Source organism: Ranitomeya imitator, chromosome 2 (genome assembly GCF_032444005.1).
Source record: "Ranitomeya imitator isolate aRanImi1 chromosome 2, aRanImi1.pri, whole genome shotgun sequence".
Taxonomy (NCBI): domain Eukaryota; kingdom Metazoa; phylum Chordata; class Amphibia; order Anura; family Dendrobatidae; genus Ranitomeya; species Ranitomeya imitator.
The window spans coordinates 635961198-635975523 of record NC_091283.1 but is presented as its reverse complement, the minus strand read 5'-3'; the positions used below and the strand labels follow the sequence as shown (position 1 = coordinate 635975523).

Here is a 14326-nt window from a genome sequence, read left to right as displayed (position 1 = left end):
TGACCTCTGAGGGAGACCCAGCTTTCTCACACTGGGCCCTACATTATGCTGCAAAATTTGTTGGTAGTCTTCAGACTTCATAATGCCATGCACAAGGTCAAGCAGTCCAGTGCCAGAGGCAGCAAAGCAACCCCAAAACATCAGGGAACCTCCGCCATGTTTGACTGTAGGGACCGTGTTCTTTTCTTTGAATGCCTCTTTTTTTCTCCTGTAAACTCTATGTTGCTGCCTTTGCCCAAAAAGCTCTACTTTTGTCTCATCTGACCAGAGAACATTCTTCCAAAAAGTTTTAGGCCTTTTCAGGTAAGTTTTGGCAAACTCCAGCCTGGCTTTTTTATCTCTCGGGGTAAGAAGTGGGGTCTTCCTGGGTCTCCTACCATACAGTCCCTTTTCATTCAGACGCCGACGGATAGTACGGGTTGACACTGTTGTACCCTCGGACTGCAGGGCAGCTTGAACTTGTTTGGATGTTAGTCTAGGTTCTTTATCCAACATCCGCACAATCTTGCGTTGAAATCTCTTGTCAATTTTTCTTTTCCATCCACATCTAGGGAGGTTAGCCACAGTGCCATGGGCTTTAAACTTCTTGATGACACTGCGCACGGTAGACACAGGAACATTCAGGTCTTTGGAGATGAACCTGTAGCCTTGAGATTGCTCATGCTTCCTCACAATTTGGTTTCTCAAGTCCTCAGACAGTTCTTTGGTCTTCTTTCTTTTCTCCATGCTCAATGTGGTACACACAAGGACACAGGACAGAGGTTGAGTCAACTTTAATCCATGTCAACTGGCTGCAAGTGTGATTTAGTTATTGCCAACACCTGTTAGGTGCCACAGGTAAGTTACAGGTGCTGTTAATTACACAAATTAGGGAAGCATCACATGATTTTTCGAATGGTGCCAATACTTTTGTCCACCCCCTTTTTACGTTTGGTGTGGAATTATACCCAATTTGGCTTTAGGACAATTCTTTGTGTTTTTTCATTTAAGACAAATTAAATGAAGATAATAATACCAAAGAATTTGTGATTGCAATCATTTTCAGGAAGAAAATGAGTATTATCTGGCAGAATTGCAGGGGTGTTAATACTTTTGGCCCTGAGTGTGAGTGTGTGTGTGTGTGTGTGTGTGTGTGTGTGTGTGTGTGTGTGTGTGTGTGTGTGTGTGTGTGTGTGTGTGTGTGTGTGTGTGTGATATAACTATTAGTTTCGGTTCTTCTACAAAAATGAGAGCTGGTATCTGATGGCTGCCATATGCAATATCTCCTCTGTTTAATAATGGCAGGCAGTAAAAATAAGGAGATCATGGAAAACAGATGTATCTGTGGACAGTCATGGCAATACAAATCTTAACTAAGGTTTATATTGCTAGAAAACAACTACAAATAGGAAAAAAAATAAAACGATTACACCCAAAAACACTGTAATGGAGAGGAAACCCAAGATTCCTATACAGACACAATGGCATAGCTCCAAGAGCAGTTTACATGTGGTGAATGAAGTCCATGGCTACTATATGATAAAAGAAACAGAAAGTGTGCGGATCGATCACATATAAGGGTCGAAATACACAAAGTCCAAGAATTTAGGAGGAAAAAAAAAGCGTGTTTGCAATACAGACCCCAGCATAGCAATGGATATACATATAGAAAAGCTTGTAATGTGGGTAAGAAGGGGATCACACTGCTACTACTACAGAGGTAAAAGGGGCACAAACCGCACCGGTCACATTTTACAACTCTACGTATACAGACACAGAGCATCGTGTGCGCATGTATACAGGGAGCACACAGGCATGCATTACTAGGGTACAACGGTGTCCAATCCAGTCTCATCAGGAAGAAGAGGGCCCTGTTCACACAGCACAGATCTGTCTTGGGCAATCAGGGGAATAATGAACATGCTGTGGAGTTCAAAACTAGGAAGAGAATCCTTATTTTGGGGATGTTATCTCCCATTAAGGTGCATTGCTGAAGTTGGGAACACAACCTTTAGTGAACATGAGCACATGCAGCACTAACTGCAGATTCGACACCAAAAATCTGCAAATAAAAAAGTACAATACTATGAAAATGGAATTCCATAAAACTGTGGGGAAAAAAAAATCCACGTAGATTTGAGGCCATGCATAAAACACATGCCAATTTCAGAGTTTTTTTCAGGCCACTCCATAGCGGATGAACAAGGCCTTACACATATATATCTCCTGACCCCACCATAAACATGAACGCTCGACCTATGGCAGCAGATTATCTTCTGTGGGAGTAAGGGTTTGGGCATGATGGAATCTAACACTGATCCGTTATGCCTGTCGTGTTGAGGAGTAGAGAAGTGAGAAACCCCATATATCTAAGATATTAGTCATGACCCTCGGAAACAAGGGGATTTAAAAAGAAACCAGTCATGTCTGATAACGCCATTAACCTGCAGATGCAGGGATATCAGCAGGTTACTAGTGTTATGCACCAGGGACTAAATTGACTTTATTCCTCCTGAAAGCCGACAGCTTTCAGTCATGCCAGCACATCTACAGTCACCACTCAGTACAAAGTGAGTGGCAGCTGTAACCACATACGGGCAATGACTGACAGCCAACTCTACAGTGATGAACTGCAGAGCTGACAGTCAGTGTTGGAGTGTATTACAGATACCACTTACTATGCATTGAGCAGTGACTGAAGAGAAGCCGGCATGCATGCATGACTGAAAGCTGTCGGCTCCTGGGAGAAATAAAGCTCATGTTTTTCCCTGATGCTGGACTTTCAGGACTGAATCTGGGCACCTTCAGAATGCTATTAACATGCAAATAAATGCTATATCTGAAGGTCAACAGCATTATCTAACCTCGCAGGTTCCCTTTATACCTGCATATACACCTTTTGTGTAGCACCATTAAGAAAGAACACCTTGTAGTTCCTCTCAGTTAATCGGCTAATGAAAACCAAGGCTATGGAGTCCGAGTCGTGGAGTCGGAGTCATGGAAATTGAGGAGTTTGAGTCTGTGGTTTGGCTTACCGACTCCACAGCCCTGATGAAAACTGACGCTTCTTCTGATTCCCCACATAACAGACATTTCTGATTCGGAGTAAAAAAAGCGCTGTTAAAAGAAAACTGTACTTTACCTATTCTTCCTGAGTCCAGCACAGTCTCCACCGCTGCTCCTGGGGTCTGACTAACTACAGCGCTGCAGGCTATCAGTGAGCTCCGCAGCTCTGAGCAGATTGTGCTTGCAGAGCCGCTAAGCTGGTATCTGCAGTGCTGTCGACGTGATGTCAGTGCCGTTGCCAATATCTTAGCGCTGGACGTGCGAATGGTGAGGAAACCACCATTTCCTCATATTAATGGAGCTTATGGGAAAAACTTTTCTGAAAAGGGACGACCCCTTTCAGATCACCATTAGGGTGCGACTGTTGCCATCTGAGACATACTAGTTCTTAGGGTCAGCCTATGTATGAGGGCATGCTCAATCCTTCGCTCCACACTGAGATAATCTGCTAACGTGAAGAAGACTGGGCGATTACATGTGCAGAGTCTAGCAATCTGCATGTTTATGGGGGAAATCAGTGACTTTATTCTGCAGATATTAAGCAGCTCTGGTAATTTCCGTAACAGGATGATCTTGTTCTATAACGAGAACATATTAGACAATAGCAGTAAATAGTTCCCTAATAATCAGTGCAAAGAGTAGTCTGAATGTGAACGTACACGAGTCCCAGGAGAGAAAACTACATTAGTACACAGCAGTGGATAAAGGAACTGTGCTCGGTGTCAACCATTGTTTAAGTGTGCAAGGATACAGTCCCTTCCGGGGAAGAGAATCTTGTGGCATATCATTTCTCCCATTATGCACCCCACGGACCACAAGTCCACTATCATTGGTGACAGCGCAAGAGGGGCAAAAACAGATGGTGGAAGAAAGAAAAAAAAAAAAAAAAAAAAAAGCAGAAGCAAGAGAGAAAGAGGTGTCAGTGAAAACAAGTGAACAGCCAAGTGCAGGCAGAACCTGAAAAAGGTGAGAGGTCAGCATGAAAAAGACAGGAGCACAGTGCAATGCAGAGTGGGTTAGCACGTCATTAACCTTTCAGATGCCGGTCAATGTGTGTGGACATCACCGGGGTTAATGGAGAGATCAGTGCTGTGCTTCAGGTGGGCCATCTTGCTGGAGGACTCTTTATGACAGCATCAAATGCATAGCAGCCGTGGTGGCCATTCAAGGCTTACGGTTAATAATTCACCTGCTGCCACTTCATGGAAAGTCAAGACAGAACATTTGCCATTAGAAAGCAGGCAAGCTGAAATGGTGCCAGTAAGAGGAAGGTAGCCATGGTGCGGGCTCCTTCTGGTGAAGCAGATGGCTGGCAGAACTGGACTACAGGACTAGGGGCTGCTAATTGTCAGAGATGCCTCCACTGATGAAACAACCTGCTCACAAGCGTGAACTCTGTCATGACGGAATATGTGTGAACGAGGGGAGGGAGGGGGCGCACTAACCGTTTTCTTTGTAGCCCATTCCCAGGATCACTTCGGGAGCTCTGTAGTAACGGGTCACAACATAAGGGGTCATCATGAAGCTTGTGCCTGCTGTCCTGGCGAGACCAAAGTCAAGGATCTTTAGGGTGCAGTCCGATTTCACTACAATGTTACTTGGTTTTAAATCCTGGAAAAGAAAAAAAAAAAAGAACAATCTGTAAATACTCATTAAGGCCATGTTCACATGCAGCTCTCTTCATTTAACCCCTCTGTGACCTTGGGCGTACTATCCCGTCGAGGTGCCCTGGGCCTATCTGACCCTTGACGGGATAGTACGTCCTGCCCTTTAATGCGATACCGCGACTTAAGTCGCGGTGATCGCATTAAAATTCCGACGCCATCTCACCTGGGGGGAGATGGCCTCGGCATCCAGGGCATTGTCGCCACCCACCCGCCCTCTCGATCGCTGTGATTGGCTGTTCAATTCTGAACAGCCAATCACAGCCATTCTCATTGTTTCAGCCAATCGGAGCGGCTGAAACAATGAGGTCACAGGCTAGGATCGAGTACCGATGTACTCGATCCTAGGTCCGGTGCCTGGCAACGCCAGGCACCGGCAAGAACACCCCGGATTGGCGCGATCGCGCCAATCGCAGGGCACCGCGCGGTATTACCGCGCGGTGCCCTGCCGGAACCTGCGTGGATCGGTGCTCTAATAGCACCGATCCTAGGATAGGATAGGACACAGTGCAGGCCCAGCAGGGCCTGCAGGAGCCGATTGGCGCGATCGATGTCATCGTCGATCGCGCCAATCACAGGGCGCAGCGGCGATCACGCTGTGACCGCTCTGTGCCCTGCAGGTGACCTGGCTGTGACCTGCCTAGGATGGCGCGAACAGATCCGATCCTAGGCAGGTCACAGCCAGGTCACCAGGAAAGCTCTGATTGGTGGGATCGATGTTATGGTCGATCCCACCAATGACAGGTCACAGCAGCAGCATGACCGCTCTGTGACCTGTCTGTGTCACCTGCCTGACCTGTGTATGACCGCTCTGCAGGGTCTTCATTCTAGCTGAGGATTCCTACAGAGCGGTCATACTGCTGGATCTCCTGGCTTGATCTCTCTGCTGGATCTACCTTCTGTGCTGGGTATTGTGGTGCCACAGCAGCCTGTAGCACCACAATCCCTGCTAAAGAAAGAAGACAACTAAACGTAAGTTTTATCCCTGATCCCTGCCCAATCCCCGTTCATCCGTGCCCAATCCCCGTTCATCCGTGCCCAATCCCCCCTTCCCCCCCTCCACCCCCATTTGTGCCGCCTCCGTGCGCACATTTAGTAGCCGCCGAGCGTTGATTGGTGACGCAGTTCACCGATCAACGCTCGCGCTCGCTTTTTTTCCCTCGCCCCCGTTGCGCCAACTCCGTACACACATTCCGCAGCCGCCAAAGTTTGATAAGTAACGCAGTTCACTTATCAGAGTTTGTGCCTGCCGTTTTCCTTTTTTTTTTTTTTTCACCCCCCTTTTGCGCCACCTGACTACAACCGTACGTTTTGATCACTGATCCCTGCCCAATCCCCACTTCCACCCCCATCTCCCTTCCCCCTCTTTTTACCCCCCTTTGCACCTCCTTCCGTGCGCCCATTTAACAGCCGCCGAACGTTGATTGGTGACGCAGTTCACCGATCAACGCTCACGCTCGCTTTTTTTCCCTCACCCCCGTTGCGCCAACTCCGTACACACATCCCGCAGCCGCCAAAGTTTGATAAGTGACGCAGTTCACTTATCAGAGTTTGTGCCTGCCTTTTTTTTTTTTTTTTTTTTTTACAGGTTTTTCTTCTCCTTTTAGCATTTTCTTTTCAGATAAGTTTGCACAAATCACTATCCCCCCACACATACACATACAGTTATCAATAAAGTGCACCCAATCACCATATTCACACAAAAATGTCCCGCTCGTCCCAACAGCGCTATTCATTGGAGGAGGCATATGCTTTCCTTGCCTCCGACACTGATAGCGAGGGAGAGGATCCCACTTTTCTTTACTCTTCTGATTCTTCATCCTCCTCCTCCTTCATCTTCCTCCTTGGGTCCTGCGGAACCACCACGCAGACGCCCCAGGACAGAAGATGAGGCAGCCCCCACCACTCCTGAACCAGCGCTCCCCACTGCGGAACCCACATGGACCTCGCCCCCCGAAAATTACGAGCCACTGATTCCTGATTTTGTGGCAGAATCAGGAATCAAGTTTGACACCACGGGCCTCACAGAAACAGACTTTTTCAAAGTCTTTTTCTCTGAGGATTTTATTAACCTCATGGTGGAGCAAACTAATTTGTATGCTCGTCAATTTTTGGAGCAAAACCCCGGTACATCATTTTCCAACTGGTCTCCTGTAGACGCAGTTGAAATGATGCAGTTTTGGGGCCTGGTCCTCCACATGGGGATCGTGAAGAAGCCAGAGATGCGGCAATATTGGAGTGTAGATGTTTTATATAACACTCCAGTATTCCGAATGGCCATGGTTCGGAGACGTTTTGAGGCCATCCATAAATTCCTGCATTATTCCGATAATGCACAGTGTCCCGCACGAGATGACCCCAACTTTGACCGTCTGTTCAAAGTTCGGCCGGTCATCGAACACTTCAACAAAAAGTTTTCTGAAGTGTACGTGCCCAAAAGGGACATCTGCGTGGATGAGTCCTTGGTCCATTTTAAGGGGCAGCTCGGATTCCGTCAATACCTGCCCAACAAAAGGGCCATGTACGGAATCAAACTCTACAAGCTGTGTGAGAGTGCCTCAGGGTACATCCACAGGTTTAGAGTGTATGAAGGGAAGGACAGCAGGATTGAACCCCCTGAGTGTCCTCCTGTCCTGGGAGTGAGTGGGAAGATCGTGTGGGATTTGGTGCACCCACTGCTGGATAAAGGTTATCACCTCTATACTAATAACTCTACAAATCCCTCTCTGCGCGAGGTACCGCAGCCTGCGGTACTGTGCGCAAAAATCAGAGAGGCCTCCCAAAGACGCTACTTCGGCAGATGCTCAGAAAAGGTGAGAGCAAGGCCCAATGTAGCGACCACCTGCTGGTGGTCAAGTACAAGGACAAGAGGGATGTCCTTCTCTTGACCACCATACATGGTGATGGCAGAGCCCTCAGCACTGTACGGGGTACCTCTACACAGGTCTGCAAACCGGACTGTGTACTGGGCTACAACAAAAGCATGGGGGGGGGGGTTGATCTCTCTGATCAACTCCTCCAACCATACAGTGCTTTGAGAAAGGCCAAGGTGTGGACGGCCAACTTTTTGTACCACATCGTACAAATGGCAATGCTCAACGCTTTCCTGCTGTTACGATGTGCACGCCACACCGATACGTCGTACCTTCAGTTCCAGGAGGTAGTGGTTAAGGCCCTGATATTTGGTACTCCGGAAGGAGAGGGCCCCAGTACTTCCGGAACTGAAGGTGCTCGTATCGTACCAGGCCAGCATTTTCCGGGGGTGGTCCCTCCAACCGGCAGAAAAGGTAAGCCGCAAAAAAGGTGCCGAGTGTGTTACAAAAGGGGAATACGCAAGGACACCATTTATCAATGCGACACCTGCCCCGAAAACCTGGCCTGTGTATGAAGGATTGCTTCAGATTGTACCACACCTCCATGCACTACTAATTTACTTTACAAGAAAGCGTACATTAGTTCCAAAAAGGGGGCACATCTAGATAAGTTCCTTGGGGGGGGGTCTAGGTTCCAAAATGATGTCACTTGTGGTTTTTTTTTACTGTTTAGGCACATCAGGGGCTCTGCAAACGGAACATGACGACCGCAGACCATTTCTGCATTCCAAAACGTCACAACTTCCCTTTCGAGCCCCAACGTGTGCCTAAACAGTTTTTTCCCACATATGGCGTACCAGCGTAATCAGGACAATTTGGACAACAACTTTTGATGTCCAATTTCTCCTGTTACCTTTGGGAAAATTAAAAATTGGAGACTAAAATATCATTTTTGTGGGAAAAAAAATAGGATTTTTTATTTTCACGCCTGGGCATTATAAACTTTAGTGAAGCACGCGGGGGTTCAAATTTCTCACCAAACACCTAGATAAGTTCCTTAGGGGGTACAGTTTCCAAAATGGGGTCACTTGTGGGGGGTTTCTACTGTTTAGTCACATCAGGGGCTCTGCAAATGGAACATGATGCCAGCAGAACATTCCATCAAAGTCTGCATTCCAAAACGTCACTACTTCCCTTTCGAGCCCCAACGTGTGCCCAAACAGTAGTTCCTCCCCACATATGGGGTATCAGCGTACTCAGGACAAATTGGACAACAACTTTTGGGGTCCAATTTCTCCTTTTACCCTTGAGAAAATAAAAAAATTGGGGACTAAACGATCATGTTTGTGGAAAAAAATAGGAATTTTTTTTTTCACGCCCGGGCGTTATAAACTTTCGTGAAGCACTTGGGGGATAAAAGTGCTCATGACACATCTAGATAAGTTCCTTAGGGGGTCTAGTTTCCAAAATGGGGTCATTCGTGGGGGGTTTCCACTATTTAGGCACATCAGGGGGTCGCCAAACGCGACATGGCGTCCGATCTCAATTCTAGCCAAATTTAGCTTGAAAAAGTCAAACGGCGCTCCTTTCCTTCTGAGCCCTGCCATGCGCCCAAAAAGTGGTTCCCCCTCACATGTGGGGTATCAGCGTATTCAGGATAAATTGGACAACAACTTTTGATGTCCATTTTCTCTTTTTACCCTTGGGAAATTAAAAAGATTATTGCTGAAAGATCATTTTTGTGACTAAAAAGTAAAATGTTAATTTTTTCCTTCCATGTTGCTTCTGCTGCTGTGAATCACCTGAAGGGTTAATAAACTTCTTGAATGTGGTTTTGAGCACCTTGAGGGGTGCAGTTTTTAGAATGGTGTCGCTTTTGGGTATTTTCTGCCATATAGACCCCTCAAAATGACTTCAAATGTGAGGTGGTCCCTAAAAAAAATGGTTTTGTAAATTTGGTTGTAAAAATGAGAAATTGCTGGTCAAATTTTAACCCTTATAACTTCCTTGAAAAAAAAAAAGTTTGTTTCAAAAATTGTGCTGATGTAAAGTAGACATGTGGGAAATGTTATTTATTAACTATATTGTGTCACATAACTCTCTGGTTTAACAGAATAAAAATTCAAAGTTGGAAAATTGTGAAATTTTCAAAATTTTCGCCAAATTTCCGTTTTTTTCACAAATAAACGCAAGTTATATCGAAGAAATTTTAGCACTATCATGAAGTAAAATATGTTACAAGAAAACAATCTCAGAATCGCTAAGATCCGTTGAAGCGTTTCGGAGTTATAACCTCATAAAGGGACAGTGGTCAGAATTGTAAAAATTGGCCTGGTCATTGACGTGCAAACCACCCTTGGGGGTAAAGGGGTTAAAATGCCCCCTTTCTGCAGTGTGATTTTGGGTGTGGATCACATGTGCTTTGCCTACGGTACATGTTTAATAAAGTGATTTTTATTTACCAAAAATGCTGAAAAAAAAATGTATTTTTTGCAGCGTTTTTTCACTTTCACATTGCTTTTTATGAGTAAAAGATGATGAAAAAAGGCTGAAAGAATTGACATTAGCATATTTAAAAAAAGCTGCAGTCCTCAAATTCAGCCAGCAATGTGTAAACATAGCCGTCCACTGCAGAACAGGACACTAAACAGGGTTTGTCACCAAATCAAAAGTGACCAGTGTTTGCTTTTATTTTATTCCTGTTGCTACCCTGAATATTCAGGGTGTTTTTTTCCACATCTGCCATACTGTTCCAAAGATAAGGACATTTTCATTAAGTGTGCTTTTATCGGGACATATGTCTGGACCACCTGCAAAAACGGATCTGGACATATGTGCCGACAGGGCCATAGACTTTAATGATGTAGACAGAGTGAACGTCTGCTCCCAAATGCATCATTTTCAGGAGTGTACGCCTACAGGAGACAGGCATTCAGATGTAGTAGACTGAGTCAGTGTCTGCTTCCTGTAGGCGCATGCTCCCAAAATTGATGCACGGCAGAGCGCATGGTCACTCTGCTGGCACCATTACAGTCTATAGCCACGTCAGCATGTATGTCCAAACCCCGTTTGGACGCAATCCCCGACGGGGCCACCGAACGTAATGTGAAAGTGCCCTGTGCGCTAATTTTTATGGTCTTTATCGAGGGTTGTGGCTCACAGGATTCACTGGGGATGTGCATTTAGGCGCTCTGCATAATTACCAAGTATTCCTATAAAAGACCATAAAAATTAGCACAAAAAAAAAGGCCATGTTTCTGGAAATATATGGAAGATTTAAAAGAAAAAAAAACCCCTGCATACTCAGGTGCAGCAGGAATAAAAAAAAGAATAAATGCTGGATATTTTTGATCTGGCGACTGGTCCTTTTTAAAAGGGATTGTGCAACTTTTAGATTGACGACCCACCCCATTAATCATATGTAGCAACACAGATAGTGATAGGGGAGGATAGACATCATTCAGGCCCAACTCACCCGGTGGATGATGCCGGCAGAATGTAAGTGCTTAATACCACATAGCATCTGGTAGAGAAGATAGGACATGCGCTCATGATCCAACTCCATCTGTATAACTTGGCATAAATTGGCATCCATAAGTTCCATCACAATGTATCTAAGGAAGAATATTCCATGAATGTTGATGAAACCTTCTAATAGAGCTAAAAGTAAGACATCGCCAGACACCAATCATCATAAAGCTTTAGCATTAAAAAGGACATCAAGCCATAACCAACTATCCGTGACATAAAAGTCAGACAACTTACAAGTCTTGAAATTCCTCCAAAGACTTTTGTGGTGTGAAGACATTTAATAGTCCAATTATCTGGTGGGAAAAAAAAAGAAGAAATGAAATTATATGAAATCTAGGACATAGATGATCATATAATACACATCCAAAACTAAGGAAAGGATTTCTAATCAATTTGTATTGTGATCCAAGGTAGTAATGGGAATAATACCAGCAGCGCTGGTGATCTGGGTAGTGATAGGGAAATGTTTCACTCCTTGTAGCCTCGGGCAAAGCCCTTTTTCATTTCATGGCAATCTAGAGGAATCCCCCATGTACACGAACAGGTCATGAATTTAGGAAATCTTACATGACAGACAATTATTTAGGCGGTTATTAGACCAAGCACCCTTTACATTAAAGGGGTTGTCCAGGCTTGGCATTCAAGTCTGCAGTCACAATATAGCATCAAGATCACAGCGTACTCAGCATTTTTCGGTGCTAGTAGGCGCATTACCACAAGTCATGTGACGACTAAACGTTCGCAACCTTGCTCAATAAAAAGGGATTTGACCAAGGGCATACAAAAAATAAAATAAAAAAAAATCATGGGACCTATAGCAAAAATTTAAACTGGGCCCTCCTTCCCCTCATTCTGATGGCAACCACTAAGTGTGGTGGCCCACATAGTATAATTTCCCACAAAGTATCATTGCCCCCATACAAAATGATGCTTCCACAGCCCCTCCCATTCAGTAATATGGTGGCCCCCAGAGCCAATCCCACCCCCCACACACACACTCAGTATGATGGTCCTTATTACCAACTTCCAAACCTCCTCCCTACTCAGTATGATGGCAGTCAGTGCCAACTCTCCTTCACTCAGTGTGATGGCTCCCAATGCCAGTGCACCAGAGCTATTGGCATTTGGAAAAATAAAATAAACTACTCCCCTCACCCCGTTCCCTCAGGATGCTGCTCCAGTCTGTTTCTAGCTGGCCAGAAGTATGCAGCTCACATACCTGCGGTCCCATGACCGCTCACGTCTGGGGCCAGAGAATCCTGACAGTGCACACTATGCAAGCTGTGAAGATTAACAAGTCTGTAGTGACAGACTGCAAACTTGAACCACAAGACTGGACAACCTCTAAGTTCCTCAAATTAGTATCTGATGAGGCTTTATGCTGACATTAACCCCTAACCTAGACTTACATTCTTGTGATTGACGCATTTCATGAGTACAAGCTCTCGGTAGGCCCTCTTAGCATGCGTTTGGTTCTGGAAGGGCCGGCTCAGCTTTTTGATGGCAACATGACGCTCAAGAACAGTATCATAAGCAGCACTATGGAAAAAAAGCATAAAACAAGTCAATTACTCATAACAATAGAGGTGGCTGAGGACTTAATAAAGTGAAGGAAATAAGTTAAACACAAATCAAAATACTAACTCCTGTAAAATACCAGGAAGACTACACTTGAAACACTGGTACTTTAGCCCCAAGTACAATGGAAATGTGCACCACTCCCCCTGACTACACAGCTCCTGCTCCCTACCTATGCAGGATCACAATTTTTTCATGAATTTTTTGGAGTCTTTTTGGCACTGGGGGCTGCAATTTTTATTTGCTCGTGTGCAGTGTGTCACAGAATGACACTTGCACATAGCAAAAATGGCAGACACAGGACATAGAAGAGTACCACGCATCAGATGTGATATTTGCCCGTATCCTGTCATGCACAGTTCTCAACAACAAGTAGAACCAGGCGCCATTTTATTTTAGCCCAGTGCTAGGATTATCCACAGGATACGATATAAATGTACTAGAGGGGGAATATGCTTGTAAATCGATAAGCTACATCCTCATCTCATTAATGATCTAGAAGAGAAGAGTTCTCAAGATAAAGGGAGGGTTAAGTGTTAACAGCTTTAATACATAGGCTTCATTGCACAGATGGCACTGACTCGTTGATTTCTATAGATATGCTGTGATACTTGTCCAGAAATCATTGACCAGGGAGAGGGAAAAGGCGAATTGTGATATCACCTATTGTAAATGGTGATCTATTATCTATATATACGTGTTGGACACCATTGTAATCCTGCTGTGATTAGAAGGACTGCCAGGAAAAAGAAAAAACGTCTTCCACTTCTTAAACATCTTCTTGTCATACTCCTTGCTCAGCCTCCATAAATAGTAAAGCTTATACTCTCCTCCTGTTCTCGCGGTGCCTGCACTCCGCCAGTTGTGCTGTTGTGACATGCAACGCTGATGCCTAATCAGTGCTCGCATCACTGTCCCGGCTCCTGTCGAATTCAGCAGGAAAAGGAAGTCAGAGCAGCTACAGCGCAGATTTCCTCCTGATGTTCGATTTGTCCGAAGGCGGGACAGTGACACCAGAGCCGGCGTGCAAAATTGAAGCTCCGCAGGGGATGGATCTTTCAGCAAGACAATGATCCAAAACACCGCTCCAAATCTACTCAGGCATTCATGCAGAGGAACAATTACACTGTTCTGGAATGGCCATCCCAGTCCCCAGACCTGAATATCATTGAACATCTGTGGGATCTTTTGAAGAGGGCTGTCCATGCTCGGCGACCATCAAACTTAACTGAACTGGAATTGTTTTGTAAAGAGGAATGGTCAAAAATACCTTCATCCAGGAACTCATTAAAAGCTACAGGAAGCGACTAGGGGCTGTTATTTTTGCAAAAGGAGGATCTACTAAATATTGTCACTTTTCTGGTGGGGTGCCCATACTTATGCACCTGTCAAATTTTGTTTGAATGCAGATTGCACATTTTCTGTTTGAACAATAAACCTCATTTCAAGGCAGAAACATTACTGTGTCCAACAGTTATTAGATATATGAAACTGAAATAGCTGTTGCAAAAAACATTTTTATAAAACATTGAGCTTAAGATTAATAGGGGTGCCCAAACTTTTTCATATAACTGTATGTCGAGATTAATAAGAATACTCCGGTATTGACTCCTGGCGCATGCGCAAAGAGGACCAAACCTGCGTTCCATGGAGGCAGGAAACGGATGTGGATGCGATGCGGTTTGCGTTCCACAT

At 45.0% G+C, this 14326-nt stretch overlaps 1 protein-coding gene across 4 annotated transcripts in view; it reads right to left on the bottom strand.

Moving 5' to 3' along the window:
* Positions 1-14326, bottom strand: part of MAPK8 (mitogen-activated protein kinase 8) — a 43570-nt gene that overhangs the window by 16137 nt on the left and 13107 nt on the right. For 2 of the 4 annotated variants that reach the window (XM_069752683.1, XM_069752681.1), the window contains exons 3-7: positions 12463-12592; positions 11288-11346; positions 10998-11136; positions 4491-4656; positions 3797-3868 (exon numbers count right to left, since the gene is read on the bottom strand). In XM_069752683.1, coding sequence (XP_069608784.1) covers positions 3797-3868; positions 4491-4656; positions 10998-11136; positions 11288-11346; positions 12463-12592 — 566 coding nt within the window. The remainder of the gene's footprint in view (positions 1-3796; positions 3869-4490; positions 4657-10997; positions 11137-11287; positions 11347-12462; positions 12593-14326) is intronic. The other 2 variants (XM_069752682.1, XM_069752680.1) reach the window with 1 other exon arrangement.